Source organism: Anoplopoma fimbria, chromosome 18 (assembly GCF_027596085.1).
Source record: "Anoplopoma fimbria isolate UVic2021 breed Golden Eagle Sablefish chromosome 18, Afim_UVic_2022, whole genome shotgun sequence".
In the NCBI taxonomy this organism is placed as follows: Eukaryota; Metazoa; Chordata; class Actinopteri; order Perciformes; family Anoplopomatidae; genus Anoplopoma; species Anoplopoma fimbria.
Genome location: NC_072466.1, coordinates 9,117,070 through 9,142,213, shown reverse-complemented (window position 1 = coordinate 9,142,213; position 25,144 = coordinate 9,117,070). Strand labels below are relative to the sequence as shown.

Sequence of the window (25,144 nt, the reverse complement as noted above, 5' to 3'; positions counted from 1 at the left end):
GGGGATTAAGTTCCGGACTATATCTTTGACAGGAGGTGTTATTTCCTGGAATCTCGGTTGGTTACCTAGCAACTGTGTAAGCCCAAAAATAGTCCCCAGCTAAATGAAAAACTGTCATCTTTACATTTAGGTAGTGTATGGTTTAAGCAAAAAAATAAGACTGTTGTTTGGTTAAAACGCAGACATAGCTGTATAAACCTTTTTTATACAGCTATGTATATCTATCATTTTATCCCAAAACTGTTCCTTGACCATCTGCCACCTTTTTGAGTTTGGCCAAAATTACACCTGTACTCCAAGCTGGCTCAGTTAACACAAAGATGTAAAACTTGGGAATTTTACTGCATTTTCTGCATTGCAGTTTCATCATAACTCCCTATAAAAAAAATGCTCATCTACCTGGCTGTACCATGCTGCTTTGTGGAAAATGAAAGATATGATTTTCCAAAAACTCTTCTATCATCTCATTCTATACTTGTTTGTCAAAATTCCCAAACAGATTTTCAAATATTCAAGACATTTAAGGCTTGAGGCTGGTTAATACCATTACTGCACCTAAAAAGGTCCCATGTGTATCAATGGGTGCTGGGATGTACCGTGTGTGTGTGTGTGTGTGTGTGTGTGTGTGTGTGTGTGTGTGTGTGTGTGTGTGTGTGTGTGTGTGTGTGTGTGTGTGTGTGTGTGTGTGTGTGTGTGTGCATGCCTTGGCGCTGGCTCATATTACTGTCACGTTGACACTCAGGAGGAGTGACAGCGGCTTTCTAGGAGTATCAGCGATCCTGCCGATAAGAAGAGCTGCAGCCTCAGAACAAACACAACAAACTCACAGTTCTCTGCAGGTAATCGGTGAATCAATAAAGGAAGCATCACTAAATGTTGTCATCCAGGTTTGTTTATTGTTATCCAGAGTGATCTGACAGACCAGTACTGACATACAGCACAGACAGAGAACAAAAAATGTGAAGTGTGATAAAAAAAGGGTTAACATGTGGAATTTATATTATGCAGTGCTGCATCTACAGTGGAGTGATTAAGTGTGTATTGATAGAGTAATGTATCATTAGGCATTTGATATATGCTTCAATAATCCCCCAAAGTCTCCTTTGATTATACAGGAATTGATAATGTTACCATGGCAATGTTTACCATGTAATGTCGTCATTGTAGATATTACAAAAATCACCATTAAGATCCGTGTTTGGAAAGTTAGCAAATGTGTTGCTCAAAAATAAAACACACAATCAAAATAAAAAGGATTTGATTGAGGAGGCAGTAAGTGATTGACACATTGGACATTATCAAGGCTTTGAGACCTGGGTGGACCTTTCACTCAGCACAACATCCTTTTAAAAAGGTGTATTTACAAGACACACAGTATGTATTGTTTGATAGAATTGTCATAGTATTACATAAATCATATTCTTCCATGCAGAAAATGTAGGGAATTGTACAGAGTTTTGTTTGTTATTCATAAAAACAACTACAATCTGTAAAAGGGCTGGTTTGAAATTTGTGGTTGAAGCCTCGTCCTTTATTTTGTTCTCACTGACCTCACGGCCTGTCTCTGGAGGGAGAAGGCTCTCCTATCTGAAAAACTCTACACTTGTTCTAGCTATAATCTATTAAATAATTAAATATTCTTTTAATTTAATACTTCACTCAACACCAAAACCATCTCCTACCTCAAAATATTTTGTTCATTCACTTCATCTTCTAGTGTCCATCTTTGTAACTCTGTGTGCAGCTTGTTGGCTGTATAGCTGTTCCTAGATCAGATCAGAGCAACACCACCCAAATCACCAAATCTTAAACTCTTATCTGTCTCACTCACAGCTAATCTCAGTGGGCTCGCTGAGGAATAATGAATATGTTATCGGTGGACAAACAGAGGGTATTGCACTTGTGTTTTCTAGGAAAGCTGACTTAAAAAGGTACAATAAAGGATTGGGAGCATTTCTATTGCCTCTCAATGGCTCTCAACAAGGTGACCGTCGAGTTGGCTAGAAGCTAACGGCGCAAAAAGACGCCAAAAGTGCTGACAGAGCCAACGGTGTTTACCTGAGGGTGGAACCAAAGGGTTAGTGGTACACTTCCGCGAACATGCAATTTGTTGAGACAGCTTTATGTCACGGTTGTATGAGCGTAGTGCAGAGTGGTGTCCATGAACGCTCACTATATCTTAACATAGACAACAGTTGTTTGCTGATTTATTAATGCTCAGAATAACAAATCTAGCACCTTCAAGTCTGCGTCAATTTGAATAGGTAACCTACATAACTTAATAAATGCAGTATATTTCAGTGTCATTTAGGTTTACTGATAATGTATGAGGAGTGTAAAAGCAACAATGTATCAGTGGATCATCACTCTGTACCAGAACTTGTTGTATAAATTATTGCACCACACATGTTGTTAAGTGTTCCCTGCACCATAAAGGTTACACAGTAAAACCCTCTATGAGATAAAGAAATTAGCAATTTACGAGGAAAGTAATACTGGTTCTTGGCAGATATCGTACATAAAAAAGATATATGGGGACTGAATGGGCCGTACAGAAAATGTGAGATGTGTGCAGAAAATGCATATTCTGTTTTCACTGTCTATGTGTGTTTCCAGTCTGAAAGGAATCCGTTCAGGACAGCCAGTCTCCCAGCATGCAGCTCTGGTTTCCGCAGTCCCACAATGCACAGTGTCTTATTTGGACCAGTTCACTCTGGCAAAGAAAGGGTGGGATTTGATATCATCCACGCCTCCCACACCTGCCCCCAGTCTCTCCACTGGGTTGTACTGGAGCAACTGCAGACAAAACAGAGACCAAAATAGGCTCACACACATATTTATAAGTCAGTACAAAAATAATAAGTGATGACAAAGTTTCTGCATGTCCATTAACTATATTAATATACATTTAAAGATAACCAGTGTTGAGAGTTTGCAATTAACTTAAAGATATTAGCATGGTGAAAGCTATGTTATTAAGAATACGTCCACTATGTCTAGGATGTGTGTTTATCAGTTTAAACCTGTCAGAAAATAATCAAAAAAGATATTGTGAGGTCTGTTTTATAGTTTTGTTCTCTTCCTGTATTTATTTTATTTTATTTTTAGCACTATTGCTGCTGCAGGACAAACAAACTGGGTATTTGAAATATCCCATATACACGTTTATTTATATCTATGTTAAGTTTCCAGTATGATCACCAGCCAGTGTGAGAGAGTTGTATCTTTATATAAAAATGCAACAGATTATTACTTTAAAATGATCACGCATCATGCAAGACTCCTTCAACCCCCCTTCAATCCAGGAAAAGCAGCAAGATATTTGTCATTAGTATGTTCATGTTTTGTTTTTTCAATCTGCATTTTCAGGAATAGATGATAAATACAGAATCTACAAACCTCATTCTTAGGAGGGGGAAATACATTTGACATTAACAGAGTTACAGTAACCTACACAGGAAGTCACCAGTAGCAAACCAGACTCTCACCTTCTCCAGCAGAGATCTGGCCTCCTCTGAAACAGACTCGGGGATGTTGAGGGCAGTGTGGCGACCAATTCCTGCTGGATGGCACCGCAGCAGAGACTGTGCAGAGGGAAGGAGGGATGGAAAGAATAGATACCCATCAATCAAAACAAAGAAAAAAAACTGAGGGACGGAGAGCTAAAGGGACAGATAGACTGACACCCGCAGAGCCTAGGTCAACGTGAAAGCACCAGTGCTGCACAAATAGGAGGAGACCAAAGAGCCAGAGCAACTGAAACAACACTGATCACACCAACTACAACAAGGCAGTGACTGAACTACTGTTGCTCTTTCTTAGAACTGATGGGTTAGCGTCACACAAAGAATGACATGGAAAGAAACGTTTTTGTGTTTTTGGTTTGTCTGGTTTTTTGTTTTTTTTTACTGGAAGAACCAACAGTTTAGCAGGCAGCTGTAAATATAAATCAAAAATATCACCAGGTCAACCCGTCAATTACAAGGAATTGTTGCACTATGGGGGAAAAAAATAGAAATAATCTAAGAAGAGAGAGAAAGGGAGCACAAGACCCGCAAATGCTTTTCCGGCCGCAGAACGTAGCCCCATTGTTAAAATAATTGACAATAATGACCATAATCACTGTATGTTGCAACAGGACATCTTTCAGCGCATCCACACCACCAAATTCAGGGTTCAACGTTAATGTTTTTTTATCACCTGACTGGTCGGGCAAGTGGATCAGAAATCTCCTTCCCCACAGTCATTTTTTTATTTTTATAAATAGTTTTATTTATCTAGTTATCGAATAACAAAGAAGACTAAAGTTAATTGTCTTGCTCTCAAACTTTGGGAAAACGGTGCAATACATAGCTGGAGTTTTGACCACATCATCTTTCACGCCACCAAACTTAACTCCTGCTTCCAGGATCATTTAAATGCTTCTTAGCGCCTCATCTCGAAAACGTTTTCTTTTCTCGCCGCCACGAGTGCCCGATCAGTTCTGTGCATGTGGAACTCTCAACAGAGATGAGAAGGAAGCGAGATGGATCACTCCTTAGCTACTTCCATCATCTGCTCCGGAAAAAAAACTCCACACCGACACCCCTGGCACTCCCCGAGAACCAGAGTAAGAGACGGCAGCCAAGACGCACCTCACACACACACACACACACACACACACACACACACACACACACACACACACACACACACACACACACACACACACACACACACACACACACACACACACACACACACACACACACACACACACACACAAACCAAAACAACAGACTCCACTGGTTTATCTATTTATTTTTTTTACCACTGGCCTGATCGATCAAGTGTGTTGCTAGATTTACTCGCCCCAGACGTGGCATTTTTACTTGCCCCGGGCAAACAGGCAGTCCTTATTGTTGAGCCCTTGAAATTGAAAATGCTAGAACAGAACGTGTGCAGCAAGAGGAAGCCGTGAACTGTTTGTGTTGGGGGACCCTGTGTGTTTTTTTCCATCAGTGAGGTAGGTTGCCTCTCTCCCTTTTCTCTCTCCCGGTACGTGCTGCAGGAGTTCTGGCTGGGTTCCTAGGCACAGTCAAGACTGCTCCAGGCAAGATCTTATCCTGCAAGGATCAAGAGACACTATGTGTGCCTCAGTGTGTGTATCCTTGCCAGGGCTGAACCCAGACATAATCATCAAAGGAGACATCTGTGTGACTGAGTTGTTTTTTTTCCAGGTAAGTGGGTGTGTGTTGTTCGACATAGAAACAGTAACCTAACTAACACCCAGATTCATGTTTCGGGGGCCATAGATGGAAACCGCTGATAGCCGATATGAAAATATGCCCACCGGCAATCAGTTATATTCAAATTTAATAGACAATGAAAAATTGAAGGGGACGCTCTGCACCTGCACTGGGTGTCTCTGTGTGTGCAACTGTATGTGCATTTGTCCTTCAAGAGAGCAGCAAGTTATAATTAGCATGTGCATGCGTTTGTGAATATGCATCATTTGTCTTCCAAACAAAAAGGCTCCGAGATGCCTCCCGTTCCTCCCAAACCCTTTAAAGATTGTCCCTCAGACCGCTCTGATCCTGGACCGGCCGAGCAGCAGCACCTTGAGAGCTGGCCTGGTCTTCACCTTCCACACCGTCCTCAGATCGGCGCACTCCGAGCCCAGCGCTGCTCCAGGAGCCAGCACCGAGGGCCCCGGTGAGAGCTGACCTCCCTGCCCCAGCAGATGGAGCTCAGGCTGGGGGAGAAAGTCACACCGACACCCCTGGCACTCCCCGAGAACCAGAGTAAGAGACGGCAGCCAAGACGCACCTCACACACACACACACACACACACACACACACACACACACACACACACACACACACACACACACACACACACACACACACACACACACACACACACACACACACACACACACACACACACACACACACACACACACACACACACTAAAACAACAGACTCCACCTACAAACACACACAGACACGCGCGCAGAATCATACACAACTTGGCAGAACCATAAAGAGTGTAAGAGAGTTGAACGCCAAGACACCTACAGACATCCCACAACACCTTAGCAACAAAGATAACACTGCTCATAGTTTTTGACTCACCATGCCTGTCAGCAGCTCGTACAGGACGGCGCCCAAACTCCACCAATCGCACGCTGCAGTCTCCTCACTGATTCCTCCCACCTCTGAAACGAGAGCGAAAAGGAGGGAAAACACTGAATTCATCAATAAATCAACAAGCAGAGAAATGACCCATGTGTTGGGGAAGAATAGTAAACTAGTAATAGATGTAAAAGAAAGAAAATAACCCAATATATATAATTAAAATCAGTAACTCATCTTAAGCTGTGCAAGAGACCCATTTAGTAATTACATCAAAAAAACCCTCAACTTTAAACACTGTTTCCGACTGACATCTTGGATTACTTAATATTTCATTGAATTGATACAATCAATTCAAAATGAGCACAAAACATGAACACAGTCTCTCTCACACACACACAAACAAGTGTGAGTCTCATAAAAGGGTGATTTGCATAATAAAAAAGCAGTTAAATTGAGGAAACCGTCTGCTGCAACTTCACACCATCTGCATGACCTGACCTCAAACACACACACACACTCATACAACACACACACACACACACACACACGCACACACAGATCCCAAGAAATGTAATGCAGGAACAACTGAGAAGTCCTATAACATTATTGTTTAGTTTTTTATTTTCTCCTGCACCATTTTTTGCTCCTGAAAATAACATTAATTTTCATTATCGATTGTTAGGTTTATTAAATGTCAAGGAATAATGGCAAATTCGTTTATCGCACTTTTCTCAAGCTCAGTCAGTGAAACAAATGATTTGTCTGTTTAACTGTCCAAACTTTTTCAGTTAATGTTAAGAAAAATAAAAATCCGCCTCTCTTATGTGTGACAAATAACTTAAATAATAAGATAAAATAAGATAATCCTTCATTAGTCCCGCAGCGGGGAAATTTGCAGGATTACAGCAGCAGAGAGGATAGTTCAAACAAGAGACATAAGTAAAAAAACAAGATCAAAACAAGTATTATAAATAAGTAAGTAAGTAATAATACAGTAAAGAATAATAAATAAGTTAAAAAGTTAAAAATCCACAATAACTTAAAATATTACATAGACAGAGATTAGTTGTAGTATTGTACAGTGGATTGCACATATTTTTGAATGCATTGTGAATATAATGAATCCATTATCATATCAGAAAATCATTACAGCCTTACCACAGATCCTGAAAACAGTTCACCATTAAGGTTTTTGTCTTTAATTAAAAGGCTCTCAATAATCACAGACATCATTTACCATCGCTACATATATGTAAACACTACAAATCCCTCTAAAGATAAACCTTCCATGGGAAATATGTCCACTGTCTTCCTAATGGCCACATTTTAGGAGATCCTGATCCACTGTCAGTCGGGCCACCAGTTTGAGTATGTGTTTAAGACACCGAAACCAAGAGTGATACACATTTTGCTAAAGTCAAAAGTCTGTGTGTGTGAGAGTGTGTGTGTACTGTATGTGCTAGCTCCAGTGGGTACCAGATGGCCTCTTGTGCCGCTCAGCTTCCCTCTGCTCTGCTCTCTCCAGAGGGCTGGGACCCAGGGTCACGGCTGCGTGTGCCCAGAGACCAGGCTCCTCAGCTGGGGGAGCAGAGGAGACAAAGACCCCTCATCTCCCGGAGGCTGCCGGGAACTCCAGGGGGCCTGTGCGGCTCTCTTGCAGTTAAGGTTAGAGAGGGCTATGATAGGACTTGCACGTTTCGTTCACACACACACACACATACAAACTCAAACACACAGCCAACTGAGCAACCAGTCTTCAGGGCTCCCCAGGACTACTGTTTTGACAGCCAAGGAGAGAAGATCGTCATTGAACGGACTAGTGATACCTGCGTAGTTATGAGCTGGAGGGGAGATGCTGGACACACACACACACACACTCACGAGCACACGTCTCAGAGCAAGGTCGATGTCATCACAATGGATTAATGTCTAAGGAGCTGCAGGGAGAGTACAGTGGAGCTGGCTACACTTACCGCTCTGTCAGAGCGAGGCAGGGAGATAGAGAGAGAGAGGATGGGAGGGGAGAATTAACTGCATCCACGGGCCATGGGTCACTCAAACCCCACTGTTACACTCCACTGTGGGATACGGAAATTTGAGCATACCTCCACAAAGCTTTCTTAAACAGCACATGATTTTTTTAATTTTTTTTTTTATAAGAAAACAAAAGGAAACTGAGGAGTTTGGATACAAACAATAGAGTGTTAACCTCTTCTCCTTCCCTTTACCCTTAACAATGCAGTTCCCTCCTGCTTTGTATCTTAATCAGACTCTCATCTCCTCTCTACTGGGGGTCATAAGGAACTTTCTCTCTTCTCCTCTTAGTCTGACTTCCCTAAAAACTTAACCGATAGTCATTGTTGAAAGGGGAAGTAAAGTGTTTGCAGGTAGGAAGTAAGGAGGCATTTGTGTATGATGTTCCAAGACTAAAAGCCTGTCTCTCATGAGCCGGGGAGGCTCTGTTAAAATGGTGCCAATTGTTGTTAAAAACCTATAAAGTTATATATATATATATTCACAAAACAAACATTAAACAACCCTATGTCTCAACGTTATATATATATATTCACAAAACAAACCTTAAACAACCCTATGTCTCAACGTTATATATATATTCACAAAACAAACCTTAAACAACCCTATGTCTCAACCCTACTGTGAGGACAGAATATCTGATAATATTCAAATTAATAAAGCAGAAGTACATTAAGGGCACATTTTCTTACTTGAAAGGCTTTTTAAAACAAAGAGGTGAGCGCTCTGTTTCAAAAGGGGAACTAAACATTATCTTCCAGTAGATCACAATGTGGCTGAGCAGGTAAAAGAAAAAAATAACAGCAAAAAGAAAAACCACACAGCTAGCATGATAATGGGGTCATCATTAACTGACTTGTTACCTCAGAGAGGAAGAATATTGAATTTCCCTTTTCTTAGACATTGAAGAGAATTGGTTTTGGCCTTGCTTCCCCCTCAGCAGAACAATAAACGATTCCTGTTTCTGCTCAAATCAGATCGTGTATCACGGTCACTCAACAGCTTGTTTTTTTTCTTATTAGAGAACAAAACATAAGCCATCTGATGTTTATCAATAACGATGACGATATGCTGAGAAAATAAATAAGCAGAAGTGCAGAATTAATAGATTCACAGATGTCACTGTATTTTCCGAGTCCACTCCCGTGTTTTTCTGGGTGTGAATGTGTGCGTTTTTTAAAAACATGTTTCCCTCCGTCTTACACACACACACACACACACACACACACACACACACACACACACACACACACACACTAACACGTCACACGCACATACGGTCACAGCAGGCCCCCTGCTAGCTTTCTGGCAAACAGTCATAAATCTGTCATCAGGAATGAAGCCATCGCCAGAGCTGACCCTGTCTGGATAAACAGCAATACATAACAAGGGCAGGGGAGACACACACTCACTAACCTCTGCGTTAGAGTGTGTGTGTGTGTGTGTGTGTGTGTGTGTGTGTGTGTGTGTGTGTGTGTGTGTGTGTGTGTGTGTGTTAACAAGCACATACATCTACAGATACATGCATGGACCAATCGTAGGGGTTTGCAGGTATAAATAAATACATGTCAAATAGGTGAGAGCCTTTACTTAGTTATATGTGTTTACAAAAAAAGGCGGAAACAGACGATAAAATAAATTTAAAAAAAGTTGAAGTTCAAATGTATGTTGAAGCGATGCTATCGCTCAGCAACAGCGTAACACCCCCCCTGCTGGCTGCTACAACATATTACATCCATTGATCCATGTGGGATCAACAGTCGTTTAACTAACAAGATCTTTAACACCTGGTCTGAGGTCTGTACAATTCCTGTTCATTTCAATAAAGCCCTGGCTTTATTCACAACATTTACATTTTTTTTACTCAGAATGTTTTTTTGAATTATTTGTGTTAGTGAGCTGAATGTAAACACCAACTAAATGTGATTAAAAGAGCCTTAATCTGATGATTTTTATTGCATCAGGAGCTATTGCAAATTATGTGTATTTTACTTTTAAACAAGTTTCTGACTTTATTGCCTTCTTTAGCTCCTCTAGTCGAACATTTGGTTATACTTGTTTTTATCTACATATACATTCTACAGAGCTAAATAGACTAGTTGATTAACTTATGGACGTATTCAATGACTATTTCGAAAGTCATTTTTTAGAATTGTCAAGAAAAGAAACCAAAAGTTGCTTACAATAAATTATTTGATGGTAAAATTGGTTGCAGCCCTAAACCTTGATTGATGATCGGTACAGAATTGGCTTGACAGCGCTGTTATAAATTATCTGTAAGTGAAGTATATATCTTGTCAAAATCTATCTTTTTTTTTTTTTTTTTTTTTTTTTTTTTTCAATCATATTTTTTTCAAAAAAATAGTCCTACAGGCCTACCTTTCAAAGCTACCATCCACTCTCTCAGACAAGTATAAAGAGCTGTCACTGCTCATATTAACAAGGAAAATGACTACTTCAATTACACAATGACTTAAGAGGCAAACATGTCTCGAATTGGCACTTAGGTTTTAGGCTTCATTATGCATAAAGCTCCTTGTGCTGAGCTCTACTCCTGTGTGTCTTTAGGTCATCTACTGCTGGAAACTGAACATATGCCTCTACGTGCTTCTATTTCCATTAGTGGGCTTTCAAACAAGCTGTTTCTAAGGGAATAAAAACGCACACTTTGAATATTAGATAAAGCATTTGTTGCTTTCAGATTTATTACAACAGTGGCATACTGTGTGTTCTAGTCACAAGGAGGATTTAAATCTGAAGTGACCTTCGTGGCTTGAGAGAGAGAGGATGAATATGAGAGAATAGCTTAATATAAGTGCGTGGGTGAGTGAATGGGTGGGAGGGTCATTGTGTATGTCTCGGAGTGCATCCAGAGTTTTTTTAGCAAAGAGTTATCCATCGTGAATATTCAAGAAAGATGTAATCAAACACATCCCACATAAACCATCCGGCATCCCAAGTGTGAAGCCCTAATGCTTAAAACAGCAATATATTGGAAAAAAGTATCCGCCCATGGATGTGCACACACGCACTCATACACACAAACACCCCCACACACACACACACACAGAAGTGCTAAGTAGGGACATGGTGCTGTAGTCTAGCAGTGGTTGGTTTTAGGCAGCTTGTAAACAGCATGCCAGAGCTGCCACAAGCCTGCTGAGGGCAACGCACGGAGTTACCTCACCGCTGGCTCACTGTTGCACAACAGCACACTCTACAGGACAACGGGAGAACTACAATAAGAGCCAGACTCTCCAAACTGTGAGTAAATAACAAAAAAAATCATATTTCTAATTTATCCTCCAGATACAAACCAATATGTGTTAATTAAAATGTAAAAATAACGCTGCTATCATGATTACAGTCTGTATCCTTAAGATGTGGTTTCTTTAATGGCAAAAAAAAAAAAAGGCAAAAGCACAGAATGGTAAGAGAACCTTTTCATATGGATTTCTGTCTATTTCAAAGATGAGAAGAATCAGTGTTCATCTGTTTCTACTCTCAAGAGTTGTGTATGTACACATGGATTGTTTATTCATGTCTGGCTATGAATGAGGGTTTTGTGACCATGGGAAAGTGGCCTACTTATGGCCCTGCATGCCTGCATAGAATTAACCCCACAAAAAGCTCGTCACGCAAAAACACGCTAAATGAGGCTCCCAATTAAAAAAAGGTTTAGAATTATCACAGAGATAAAGTGTATTAGCATGTATACAAATGTCTCACCTGGAGCACAGTACATATTGGCAATGGCCTCCTTGTCACAGGACTCCTCCACATCGTTCCAGCTACAAAAGTAGGTAAGCTGAATATGACCTAAGGAGACAGGAAGATAGGAAAAGCGTTCAGCTCAAAGTCTAAGTAAGAAACATTCACCTAATGCTCTGCCTCAACCCCGACACAGTCCAGCATCGCTCCGACTCGATACTTTCTCAAACTGTTTACTCACCTTCAGAGCACTTCCTTCCACCGTTCCTTTCTGCCTCTCCACATCTCTCCGCGAGCTTTTCAAGCACACGGCCCCAGCGATTACTCCTGTTTAGCGGCTACCCGTTAACGCTATCATTAGAACTAATGGTGTCATTAGGTAGCCATGGCCATTAGCCCGGGCTAGCCAGACTGATGCACCACACTACGCCGTTGATGGGCCCTTTAGAACAATAATTACCACCAGGGAGACGAAAACAGCCACTCAGCTAATTAGACGCTTGTTGATAACGAGGTGGAGAGAGATGATTGTAGGACGACAAAGGAAGAAGTTGAGGGGGGAATCTGTGACCTCCTGGTAAAACAACACTTTCGCTTCTGGAACAGCCTTCATTTTAGTAAATACATTATATAATGGTTGACTGAAAGAGTACAGCAGGTTTTCTGCTCGCTGTAAGAGAAAGATGAGCAGGTGTCACCAAGATGTCTAAGATTTTATTAGGTCTTTATTGAACTATGTATGTCCTAAATATCTGTGGTGAAACTCTAAATAGACCACCTAACATTCTATAAAGTATTACTCCTGCTGCAGCCTCTGCACAGTGCATGGATTTTCTTTATTTCACGTGTCTTGGAAGTTGACATTTAAATTATTATTTACAAGGCTTCAGAATATTTTGCCCTAAAAGTTATCTATATAGTTTGTTATCTCTACACAAAAGGGACAAAGTCATGTGTTAAGGTTTAACAGCAAGCAGTATCTTGCAATATTATAGCTCATAAGCAGTTGTTGCACTATTGTTTAGTAGCATTGCAGCTAATATTATAAGAAAGTATTCTAAAAAGATGTTTCAAATCTTTAGTTTCCCCCCCCTTATTCTTTAAGACATATACCGTCGTACAAGGTTTCAGAGAGCTATGAAATAGGGGACAAAGACTTCATAATAAGCTGCGGTAATATCGGATGTCTAACCTTGGTGGTCGAGCAGGATGTTGTCGGGGTTAAGGTCTCGACAAACGATGCCCTCTTGGTGCAGAGAATCCAGGGCCGTCACCATCTCTACGGCCCAGCATCGTACGAACTCCTCCGGGATACGAGCTTGGGATGCGGCCAACGACAGCTCGTCCAGCTCTGCAAACAGCCGCGATACTTCTTTATCAAATTCGCAGCCACCTGTATTACTAATAACTCTTGATGATTCACCATCAAGACCGAATAAACTCTCAACCGCTGTGCATGCCTCGGTCCCATTTGTAGCTGAGATAGAGTCCGTGCTTCTGCCACTGCTGTCAGGAACCAAGTCTGTATTTACTCTTGTACCGGCCTCTGGTTTCTCATTAAGCGAGTCAGTAACTGGAAGGTCAAGGGGAAGGGAATTATTTTGGCATGTAGGGTGAACAACCATTTTGTCAGAGGCCTCTGGCCCAAACGCCGAGCTGCAGTCATCCCATAGTGAGTTGAAGGGAGAGGAAGATGCAACACTGGTGTCACCAGTTGCAGAGGCTGTACATAAAGATGAAAGCTCCTGCTCCATCAGCTGCTCCTCCTCTTCCTCAAGCTGGCTGTGAAGCTGTAGAACATCAGGCTGGATGAACTTCTGAGGAGAGGCTGTGACCTCGAGGCCAAGACACACCCCCGAGGTGTCTAACTCCTCCTGTAAAGAGTCTACAGTCCCACCCGTCACAGGCAGGTTGACCAAAAGGTCCGGCGGGTGACCCTCATCCTCCACTACTGCCTCTTTAAATGAGATGACCGGCACTGACTCGTTGGAGCCTTTATCGCTACAGTCCAACCCCCAAAGCTCGGAGCTGTGGCCCTTGACCTCCTGAGCCAGCTCTGGGAGATCCTCAGTGACATCCGAGCCCAGGTCAGATGTAGAAAAGAGGGAGACCGGTTTGAGAGAAGGGCGCTGCTCTCCCGAGTCAAGACAGGTCACCTCGCTTGCACTGTCTTTGCTGTCGATACGGAAAAACTCCATTGGCGTGTGCTTGGACTGATCCAAAGACAGAGGCACAGCGGGGGACGGCAAAGGGCTGAACACTTCACTGTGGTCCTGTCCCTCACCACGGCTTTGCTCATTGTCAAGGGTGTTGCCGCTTTTGTCCGACGACTCGGTGAAAAAGGCGAGTTCCTGAGAGCTGATGGGCGAAGAGAGGCTGTCGTTGCTCATCAGTGACCGGCTACGCGAGGACGTGGTGGTCGTCGCGGCGGGCACTTCCAGCGACAGCATTTCCTGTTCGCTCTTCTCCTCCTCCTCTTCTAGTGCATCTGGTTCAACCTTGTCTTGTTCGTACTCATTGCAAAGTGTCAAATAACTGTTGGTGCACTCTTCCTCCGAGGTGGCTCCAGAGTCCGACTGGGCCCCGGTTCGTTCGAAAAGCCTGGGAGGGAGAACACTTTTCCTGGGAGACGCGATCAGTTTCTCCACTTTGTTCTTGAGCTCTAATACAGTAGCAGAGAAAGAAACCGGCCCGGAACCAGAACTGGCTGAATCTACATCGAGCTGTGGTACCGTGTGTTGTGGAGAGTGAACAGCCGCGGTGTGGCTCTTCTGGATGAAAGGAATGTCAAAGCTCTCGTCTGGGCTGGAAGTACGCAGGTACTTTCCAATGTGAGCCCACAGCTTCCCCCCTAGGGATGAAGGAAACAAGGCATTAAAGACAAAGAATAAAGAAGGGTGTGTCTAATACAGTGGTCAGCAGAGGGATTGAGAGGACAAATGAGGAATAAGAGACAAATGCAACACACTTCCGCTATTGGAACTTCTCCAGGAATGTTTTAAGGAACTCAGCAACCACCTATGATTCAATAGGAGGAACCTTGGTATGAGTTTAGTTCCTAGGCCGTAGTTCCCATCGGCCAAAAAGGAACAGTACTGAAAGTTGCTGACTAGTCAAAGACTGAGTCGCCTTCCTGGCAGTAGTATCAACATAGGGAGAGAGACGGTTTGTTGATATTCAAACAAAGTAAAACAGTTTTGCAGTTATGTAGACTTTGAAACCACTCTCAAAGTTGTTTCAATGGAGTTAGTTTCTATAGCTGAAATAGGACCAGATTAACTGTATATGAGGCCCCTGGGGGTCCCTGTCTAGACACCCGTTTTCCCTATTTGGTACTTGAGAAGAAGAAAGTACCCGTCACTATTTCAGGGGCATGCGTCTCACTTTACTGTACATGATAACATTGAGTCTTAAAAAAAAAAGAAGAAAAAAACACATTAAAAATCGCTTTCTGCCAACTACCTCTAATTTACCTAAAATTTACATTTTGTCAGATGCTGTGGATAAACAAAAGGGGAACGTGCAAAAAGAGACGTTCAGTTCCTGACTTTGGCCTCTGGTAGTCCTTAGTTACTGGGAAAATTAGGTGAGAAGGCTCATTCCACTTAGGAATGAGTAACCAAGGCAAACAAGAACAGTGATTGATTGATGATTGAACCCAATTTGGCTAAATGGGTTTGGGGTTTGGGGTTTGGGGTGTGTGTGTGTGTTTTAGGTTCCCAGTGTTATGTTAGCGTTTTGACTTCTGTCTGTCTGTCACACACACACACACACACACACACACACACACACACACACACACACACACACACACACACACACACACACACACACACACACACACACACACACACACACACACACACACACACACACACACACACACACACACACACACAGCTGTAGTGTGAGCAATTGGAAGCCAGCATCTGTTGTGTGTGATGAGAATGGATAGGGAGTTCACAGTGATGATAATGATAGTGGGGCAACTCGATGGCTTAGAAAGTAAAACCATCCACATGTTGTTTTGTCCAATGTCACTCAGGTCACCGCCTCCCTCCGCCTGCCTGCCTGTCTGTCTGTCTGTCGTCAGCGTACTAAAGCATAAGAAGCAAACCCGGGTTATGTGCATCGCAGAGCTGATATGTAACTGTGGGGAAACGATGCCTTTTCTGGCATTTGATTGGCTTTATTAGATTATGTTCATTTGATATTAAATACTGTCCACTAATATTAGTGCAGGGTGGTTATAGAGTGCAACAGCTTGAATAGGTTACGGAGCATTAAAAAATATGGCTGCATTTCATTCTGCGCCCACACACACACACACATGCACGCACACACGTCGTAGAGCGAGTGGGTTGTAAGGAGGCCCAGGTGTTGGCATAGCTAATGAAGCACGGCGCCACCTGGTATTCAGAATAATGACCTGTGACACACACCCATCTCTATCAAACATCTGTCTGGAACAAGGGCAGAGAGAGGGGTGGGAGAAGAGAGAGGGTGGCATCAGGTGAAGGAGGGGGAAAGACAGTTGGAGGTAAAGAAAATAGACAAAAAAAGACACAAAAGGGAAGATGATGTTGTTGAGCTCTAGATGACCCACACGTTTTACCTTCAGCATACTGCAGCAAAAGAAAAACTGTGTCTTCAGAGACGATGAACTTCCTCAGCTGCACCATGTGGGGCACAGAGTGAGGCATGATGGTCCGCTTAGTCCGCCCACAGTCACTGCTCTTTCTCAGACCCTGCAATAAAAATGGAGAGAAAGAAGAAGTCATAAAAAAGACAGCAAAGAAATCTACATTAAAGGACATGAGGGGAACAGAATCATTAACTCAAATATGGAGGGCATGAGCGGGAGGAGGTAAAGGAAGGTGAGTGTTTTTTTCGCTTGTGTGAAGACTAAGGTGTAAAAAAAGAAAAGAAAAAAGAGCAGAACGGAGTGTGGCAAAGGAGAAACCTCCTATTAACCAGGTTCCAGCTTTGCCCCACAGCAACCCAAAGTCACTGGATTCATCAAGCCACATACGGCGCGTGACTTTAAAAGAGCCACACAAATCTATCAGCGCTACACGTAACGTTCACATTGGCTCTGTGTGTGAGTGTGTGTGTGTGTGTGTGTGTGTGTGTGTAGGTATGCGTGTGTGAGCGTGCCCATGTGTGTATTCATCTGTGCCTGCGCTGTGCGTTGGCATCTGGCACACGTCTCACACCTGAGAGCGGAGGAGCTGACAGGGACAGGCCCATTAGAATCAATTACACCGGTCACACACAGGGGCTTCTGGCACACTTCACACTTACACTTACAGTCAGTACGGCAAGGATGCGGGGTGCAAACACACACACACGTATTTTAAACTTACTTTCAGGATGAATGTCTCTTGTGTTCTCTTGTCCATGACCAAAAGAACCTGTGATGGAAGAGTGCCATTAATTGCCAGATATGCACAGACATACACAGTCTACGATGAAGTAGTGGTTGTGACCTCCAGAGCAGTGTTTTTCAACGGCCGGGTCAGGGCACACATATCACACTTAAATGATACTAGAAAAATGTGGCATTAACACGTCAGATCCTGCTGTGTCGACCAAACAATGTCCCAGCCACATGACAATGACTAAAAATAAATTATAAAAGTAAGTAGTATAATAGCACAAAAAGGGAAACAAGTCCAATACTAGTTGCAATACCACCAGTATCTCTCATACCTGAATCAATTATTCAATCGGTTGATCAACCGAGCAGTAAATGAAAACAACTTAACAATATAAGTATTTTTTAACAATCTAAAAAGGCCAAGCATTCGCCCGCTCTATCATCTTTTAATAGAGTTGTAATGATTTTTCCCTTTAAAAAGTATATTGAGTATCTTAAGATTTTGGACTGAAACAAACTTTCTTTCACTAATTTAGGCAATTCCATAAATTAAACAATAAAAAAAAAAAAAATGAAAGAAAAATTGTTGAAAAAGAACCGTTAGCTGCAGCTGTAATTATGCCAAATGGCTGGTTATTCACATTTAGGTTCATATATAAAGTGCACACATTTCTTTCCTGTTCTCCCAAATTTTTCACATTTTAGTGCACACGTGTTCCCTGAAAAGAAATACATGTAACTAGAGATCGATGCGATGCTTCATGGCAGACGCAGTAACTGCTAGCAGAGCCATCTGAATCCCCACCTTGTCTCTTCCCTAATATCTTCATTTCCTCCCTCCTTCTCCCCCTCAGCATCTCATGGGAGAGCTAAAGCATATGTGTGTGTGTGTGTGTGTGTCCCCGCGTGTGTGTTTGTGCACAGTGCGGTGCGTGCGTATGTTTGGTGGGTGCGCTCTCTCCATGTGACCCTGGCTGGGACCAAACAGGTGCAGGCTAAATGGATATGAATGGAGCTGTGAGTAAACAGAGTGGCAGTGCTAGCCAGGGCACTAATATAATTAAGACACAAACATCAGGGAAGGGGGGAGGTGGAGGGGAGGGGCAGCAGGGTGAGGAGCTCTCTCCATCTGTCCCCTCTGTCCCCATTAAAAGTGAAAGGAGGAAGGTGGAGGAGGAAAAAGAGGAGAGGAAAGATGGGTCATTTCTGGATAGCGCAGTTTTTTTTGTTTTTTCTTTTGCTGTGTGTCCGATTTGTTTTTGACATACTGTGGATTTTGCATGCACCTCTGTAGAGTAACACATGTTAGTATTGTATCAACATTTTCCTTGGGGTTTTGTGTGTGCGGAGGACGAGCATCATTGATTCAATGTTGTGTGCGGCTCCCTGAGCTGCTTGCCAAGTCATTTCATGGCTGAGTGGTGAAGTTGCTTCGCCGGCAGCTGGTTGAGAGGACCAGCAACCTAAACTGACCTTGTGGTAGTCATAACCGACGCTGAACATACACACACTCAGCCCTTACCATACCATTCAGTAAATCCATTACGCTTTATTGCTTCGGGTTAAAAAAAAAAGATTGGTCAAAAAAGGAAAGGACACAAGGAGGAGAAATTTCACACGTTCACATTTATCAGGGCAGGAAGTCTTTGTCTGCTGGTTCTAAGTGTTATTATTTTGTAAGGACCTTGATTATTGTTTTTAAACGTAAGAATTATCCTTACATATGTACTACTATGTTCAAAGAGAAAATTTTCAAACAGTGTGAAATGTTTTATTTAATCAATCAGTTTTCGTGTTTTTGTGTCTTATACTCACTAATTATTGCTTGTGATTATAAATGAAACAACTTTTAACAAAACTTACAAAATGTGGCTGAAAGTTGCAATGGTAAACTGACCTTATCTATGACCCCCAACACCCTGTATGCTCTCAGCTCCTCAGATGGACTCTGCTGGCCTCCTCTGCTGGTGGACGGGCAACACTGTGCCCCCAAAGCCTTGGACAAGAAAAAAAAAACATTTCATAGTGCATTAATGGTGTGTAGTTTTATCATTAACCCATAGTCACATTCATTTGGTATTGTGACTTCTTGCAACATGGGACCCAAGTAATGTGTGAAAAAGATAAAACAATCTGTGTCCGTGTCTGATCATCAGATACAGGTAGTGTACAGTGTGAGAAAACTATTATTTATTATTATAATTTCTGACTTTCTGTTTGCATTATAAAAAGATGGGTTTAACAAACTGTACAGCTTGGTTTATAACAGATGATATACTGACTCAAGTGGTTAAGGACCCTGGTGGATGCTCGCACATAAGTCCCATTTGCATAATCTAACACAGACAGCATACAGGCCAAAGGCATTTCCCTCCCACTCACCACTGTCTGCGTTGACCCTTGACCCATGTTGCTTCTCAGATGCTGACTGGATATCTGTTCTGCACGCATCAGATACTCTGCAGTCTTCTTCTTCACTGCCTCTCGTCGCGTGGGACTGGGCTCACCTGAAAAGGGTCAAGCATTTTTTCCTTTACGAAGCAGTTTTTATAGTGCGGCAGGGTTAAAAGTTTCTGTACAAGCATTTTATATACTGACAAAAACAGCATGTTGTTATTGTGACAAGGTAATAAACCATAAAGCAAAAGCGATGTCTTTTTCGGCATTGTCAGGGTCAACTAAAGAGAAGCTATTATAAACACGAGGCTACCCATTCGAGCAGATAGACATCCGTGAGCACCACTTGTATGAAGTAATGAGCTTCTATAGCTATATCAACAGGATATTCTAAGGCAGACAGTGATTCTCAACAACAGAACCACAAGTCTGTACTGGTTTGCAGTTTATCTGACAAAAAACGATCATCCATCCAATCACTCACTCCACCCCCGCTGCCACTTGCCTTCCAGCGCGGCCAGTGATTGGCTACGAGACCACTATTTGCTAGCCTGCTGGTTGCCACATCCAGGTCGACAACCCTTGTTTTTGACCTGGATTTGGCAACCAAAGTCTGTTTTCAAAAATTTGGGGGACTGTTTTCAAAATTTGGATCATGACCTAAAGTTCTGTTGGCCATGGAAGATTTTTGATGGGTTTAATAGTCGTCATATTGAGTACTACTCAAAAAAAAGGTTTTACCATGTATTATGTGACTCTGGAGGGAGTTTCATCATGTGTGAATCTGGACTTGGGCTTGAAGACTAACATTTTTTAACAGGAACTTTGGGGCTTAAAGTTGAAAAGATGTGGGTGTTCACCAGGGAGGGAGGGAGGGTCAAATGTAAAGATGCTACTGTGTAACATTATTGGATATGTACGATACACTATTTTTAAAGCTTCAACCCACTTAAAGTGAGATTATCTCGGTCTCTGCTGCATCAATTTGAACCATTCTCTTTTCAATCTTTCTTGTTGTACCACACTTTAAGCAAAATGTTGTCAGTTCTCTTAGTAAAATTGTTTTGTCAGTAAAATTGTTTGCTGTAACAAACCCTGCCACCCACAAATGTAATTGATGATTTAAAAATGTTTTCTTCAAGGCTCTTGTCTACAACTTGTGTTCCTTCTACATATGTAGTTACCCATCTCTCTCCATAACTAACCTTGCACTCCTTGCAGCAACTGGTCAACTCCGCTGCGATAACATGAGAAAGCTGCCTGAAAGTCCTGCTCTTTTTCCTTCTGTAAAGCCAAACAGATGAGCTCACTGGCTCTGTCCAGGTAGTCTGACTTAGCGTCCTTCGGGTTGCCACCGCTGGATTTCTTCAGACTGCCGGAGAAGAGTGACGTTCGGCCTGGCCAGCTGACCTCTGGGTTAGGGGCTGAGGAGGCAGGGACCGGGGCAGGAGATGGGGTGCGGCGATCGTGCAAGGAGGGCAAGCGAGGGCTGCAGCTGCTGCTAATGTTGGTGGCTCCCCCCTGTGGCTGGTTTGGGGAGGTGCGGCCTGAGGCCATGCCATCATCAAGACCAGTCAGAGAGTCTGTATCCACAGCCAGGGAGGTCAGGTCGCTGTCACTGGACGGGCCTGGGGAGGAAAGCAATGCTAGGGTCAAAACAGACACACATACATACATACATACATACATACATACATACATACATACATACATACATACATACATACATACATACATACATACATACATACATACATACATACATACATACATACATACATACACACTCCTTAATGAGTCTATTTATGAGCTATCATGTATGTGTTTTTGTGGTACATTAAAAAAACAAACTGTACCTCCATACTCAGATGTTATAGTCAAATCATCTGCACCACTGATGTCTCTTTGAACTAGAAAAAAAACATGTCCACAGCAAATGTTAATTTATTGTAAATCAAGTCATTGTAAATCAAGAGGAAGATTGATTTGAGGAAGAGCTATTGTGTTCAACCCTACCGTCAGAGCTGCAGTCTGATAAACTGTCTGCCAAGAAGTCTGAAAAGGGCTCAGCTGGTCCAATGAGCTCAGAGCCGTCGTGGACCTCACCTCCCTTAATAAGAATTAAAAACCTTGCAGTTCAAAGTAGTCTGGGAGTATTTTTGTGTTTCTGCATCAATGTGTGTGTGTGTGTGTGTGTGTGTGTGTTTGTACTTTGAAGAAATCTTGGACGTGCTGGCTGCTATAGAGAGCAGGGATATTAGCAGAGAACTGCAGCAGATCCTCGGAGCACTGTCTTCTTTCTTCAACTACTGAGTCATCGAAACGACCTGCAGATAAATACATGGATAAAAAGATACGCACACACATTAGAGGGATATTGCTTTCAAGCAAGTGATTATGTCAAATAAGAGTAGTGCTTAATGACTGAGTAATAACACTGAGCTGCCTCAAGGGGGCAGAGTCATCACTACTTAGTATCTCTTTAATAGCAGTCTGTCACATAGTTTTGTCACTAACAGGAGAAGAAGTCTCTACAAAGACAAGCATTTGGTTTCTTTTCTTTATCTGGACTATGTTTATGTTTGACACAGGGGAATCAAGGACATTCATTTCTTACCAAAGACCTTGGCCTTGGCAAACGGTGGAAATAGCTCCGACTGGCTACATACATTCTTATGCAACTGCCAGAGGTTCTGATGAAGCTTCCGGAAATCACTGTATCTCTTCCATACCGTTATCTATAGAAAAAGCAAAAGGAGAGATGGATGAAGATAGGCAGGAGGAGGAGGAGGAGTTAAGGAATCAATCATTTTTCTGTCCAAAAATATGTGAAGCTTAACCAAATTATTTAAATCAACTGTGAAGCTTGAAGAAGTAACAATATTTTGAAATTGCATGTAAACATAATCTCATTAGCACTGTATTTAAAAATCTGTGTAATTAATAAATTCATCATCAACAGCACCTCTCGAGAGCCAAAAATCAGCTGTTGCTCCTCTGCTAAGTTAAGTAAAATCGCTCATCTTATAGCCATCTTGTGTAATAAACCTTTTCAACACAAGTAACAACATTCACGCACGAACATGGATAAAGTAGTTTCTTACTTTGTGGCATAAAGCAAAACATAATGGCCTAATGTTGAGATGCGAGTCCGGTTTGCTAAAATCCTGGCCAGCCTGCTGGTATGAAGAAAACAGGGCTGAGCAGAGCACCACTCCCAAACAGGAGCACTGCCCAATAATGGCGGTATGTGTTTCAAGGCTCTATCACACCATCTCTTGGACACACATGCAGTAATTGACATCATGCCTGCTGCATTAGCACTGGTTCCAGGCTAGACCGCATTCCTCAGTGTGTGACAAATGCTACAGAGCATGCATATGAGTTTTTATGCATGTTTGTAGGTACATTTTGAGAAATGGAAATGGTGTAATGGTATGTAAACCTTTAAAAAACAGAACAGTTAACCTCGGCAAAATAAATCCTTAAAATTACCAAACTGAAGATTTTACTGGCAATATTTAATACTTAAACGGTGGACAATAAAAGCCTGAGTGTCAGTACTCTGACATAAAATAAGCTTGAATAAGCCTGAAAAAAAATATGTCCCGATGTAGACCTAATACTTCGCTTTATATATATGACTTATTTTGACAACTGAGATTTCTGGGCCGAAAACTCACACTACATAGAAGCCTCCAAAATAGCTTCCAAAATATTCCATTAAACTTCTTTTAAGAAATCCAACTGTCTGCCAATGCTTTGCACACTCACTAAGTCACAATATACAAATAATGGCTGAGTGTCTTACCTCTTGGACATCCTCTGGGTTCTTCCTGGAGATTATCTATGTGAAGAATGGAGGAAGAGAACTCAAGGATTTAGAACCTCAATGTGAGCTTTTCTTATCTTAAAGCATAAGATGCCAGCGCTGGTTCAAGACTTTATTGTGAGGCTGGCACAAGTATGAGCAGGGACACAGCTCTCCGACTGTGACAATGAGTGCTTTATATAGCGAATGAGCGTAAGAACGCGACATCACCAACAACCTAACAAGCATGATGGCATGCAGGCGGAGACAAATGAACTCAACCTGTCCTTTACTTAAGTTATTGAACTGGGATTGTAACCATGCATCTGTAATACTGCACAAACAGTTAACTGGAGGTTTGGAATAAGTGTGGCTGAATATTAGTAGATCTGTTCCTTTCATCATCTGATGACTTACTATACCAGCACGTTATCTGTGAGTCGCTGCCCATCTTTCGGCGTAGGCTGAAAACTCACCTCTTCAAGAAATACTACCCTGAGCCTTCCACTTAGCACTTATTGTATTCGTATTAGTTTGTTTCTGCACTGTACTTTTGCTCTGGTTTATGCTCTTAGATGCTTGTTTAAGAAAGGAGATGCACTTATGACTTCTGGTGACTAGTAGTTCTCTTGAATACCTATGTTGAATACACTTATTGTAAGTCGCTTTGGATAAAAGCGTCTGCTAAATGACTGTAATGTAAAAAGAAATCAATGGGGACAGGGACCAATGCTTACAAATGAAAAGCCTTATTGTCCAAAACTGAAAGTAAACTGAAAACTTTTTTTTTTTTTTTTTTTTTTTTAAATCTCCTAGCTTTGAATAACTTCCTTATATAGCAACACCTTACTCATAAATACAGGGGGGTGTCATGTTGAAGTTAACAGGGGTTTTGACATTTAATAACTTAATAACCAGGATCCCCCACAACATTAAAGGCACCTCTCAAGGCATGTATCTGGGACACTTGGCTTAAAATATAAATGTCAATATGAACCTCTTAGTGATTGTTTGAGTCTGGACTTCTCCTGCTTCACTAAGCTAGCTTGTTAGCTAGCTAGCAGTCACCCCAGGTTAACACAGCGTTTGATAGGGTTCAATCAGTGCTAGTAATGCTAATGTAAGTTAGCAACTAGCTAACCCCCTGGGGGTTGAATACAAACACATTTTAAAAATATAAACAAGCCTGAATGTTCCTGTAAGATAACGAAAGCCTGTAAAAAAACAACTTAAAGTGACGTTACTTGTGTTTGCATCATATTAGCTGGGTTAGCATCATATTAGCTTGGTTAGCACAGCTCCAGCTAGACACATAGCTGACCTAGCTAACAACAGCTAGCATCTGCCCTTGTTGCCCGTCCTCCCTTGTACTTACCCTCGCGGTGACTTTGTACACAGTGTAGCCTTTCAGGTGCTTTTTAGGATCTGTGACAGTATAAAATCGAGCCAGTTCTCCTCTGTCCCGCTGCGATATCATTCTGATAGTGACAACATTGCCAAAGCTACCACTCGGCTAGCCTTACACATTCATTCCTTTGACAGCTCAGTGCCAGGCAGGCAGATGCGTTAGAGCTCCCCCCTGTGGAGAGTCTGTGTAACTACACTCCCAAATGTCACTTGCATACACTTTTTTTTCTTCATAAAACCACTTTTATATATTATTTTAGGTGAATGTTTTTTTTTATTAAAT

The 25,144-nt window shown here is 42.0% G+C and overlaps 1 protein-coding gene across 1 annotated transcript; it reads right to left on the bottom strand.

Moving 5' to 3' along the window:
- Positions 1–888: 888 nt before the first annotated feature.
- rps6kc1 (ribosomal protein S6 kinase polypeptide 1) lies at positions 889–24,985 on the bottom strand. The gene is made up of 16 exons (XM_054618664.1): positions 24,830–24,985; positions 23,455–23,490; positions 22,261–22,381; positions 21,855–21,970; positions 21,660–21,753; positions 21,500–21,553; positions 20,849–21,271; positions 19,629–19,753; positions 19,144–19,242; positions 17,233–17,280; positions 16,482–16,614; positions 13,059–14,717; positions 11,885–11,974; positions 6,119–6,201; positions 3,489–3,584; positions 889–2,796 (listed from the first exon to the last, which is right to left on the bottom strand). Exons 1-16 carry the CDS (start codon positions 24,929–24,931, stop codon positions 2,695–2,697), a joined length of 3,381 nt encoding a protein of 1,126 aa, XP_054474639.1. The 5' UTR covers positions 24,932–24,985; the 3' UTR covers positions 889–2,694.
- Between the last annotated feature and the right edge of the window lie 159 nt (positions 24,986–25,144).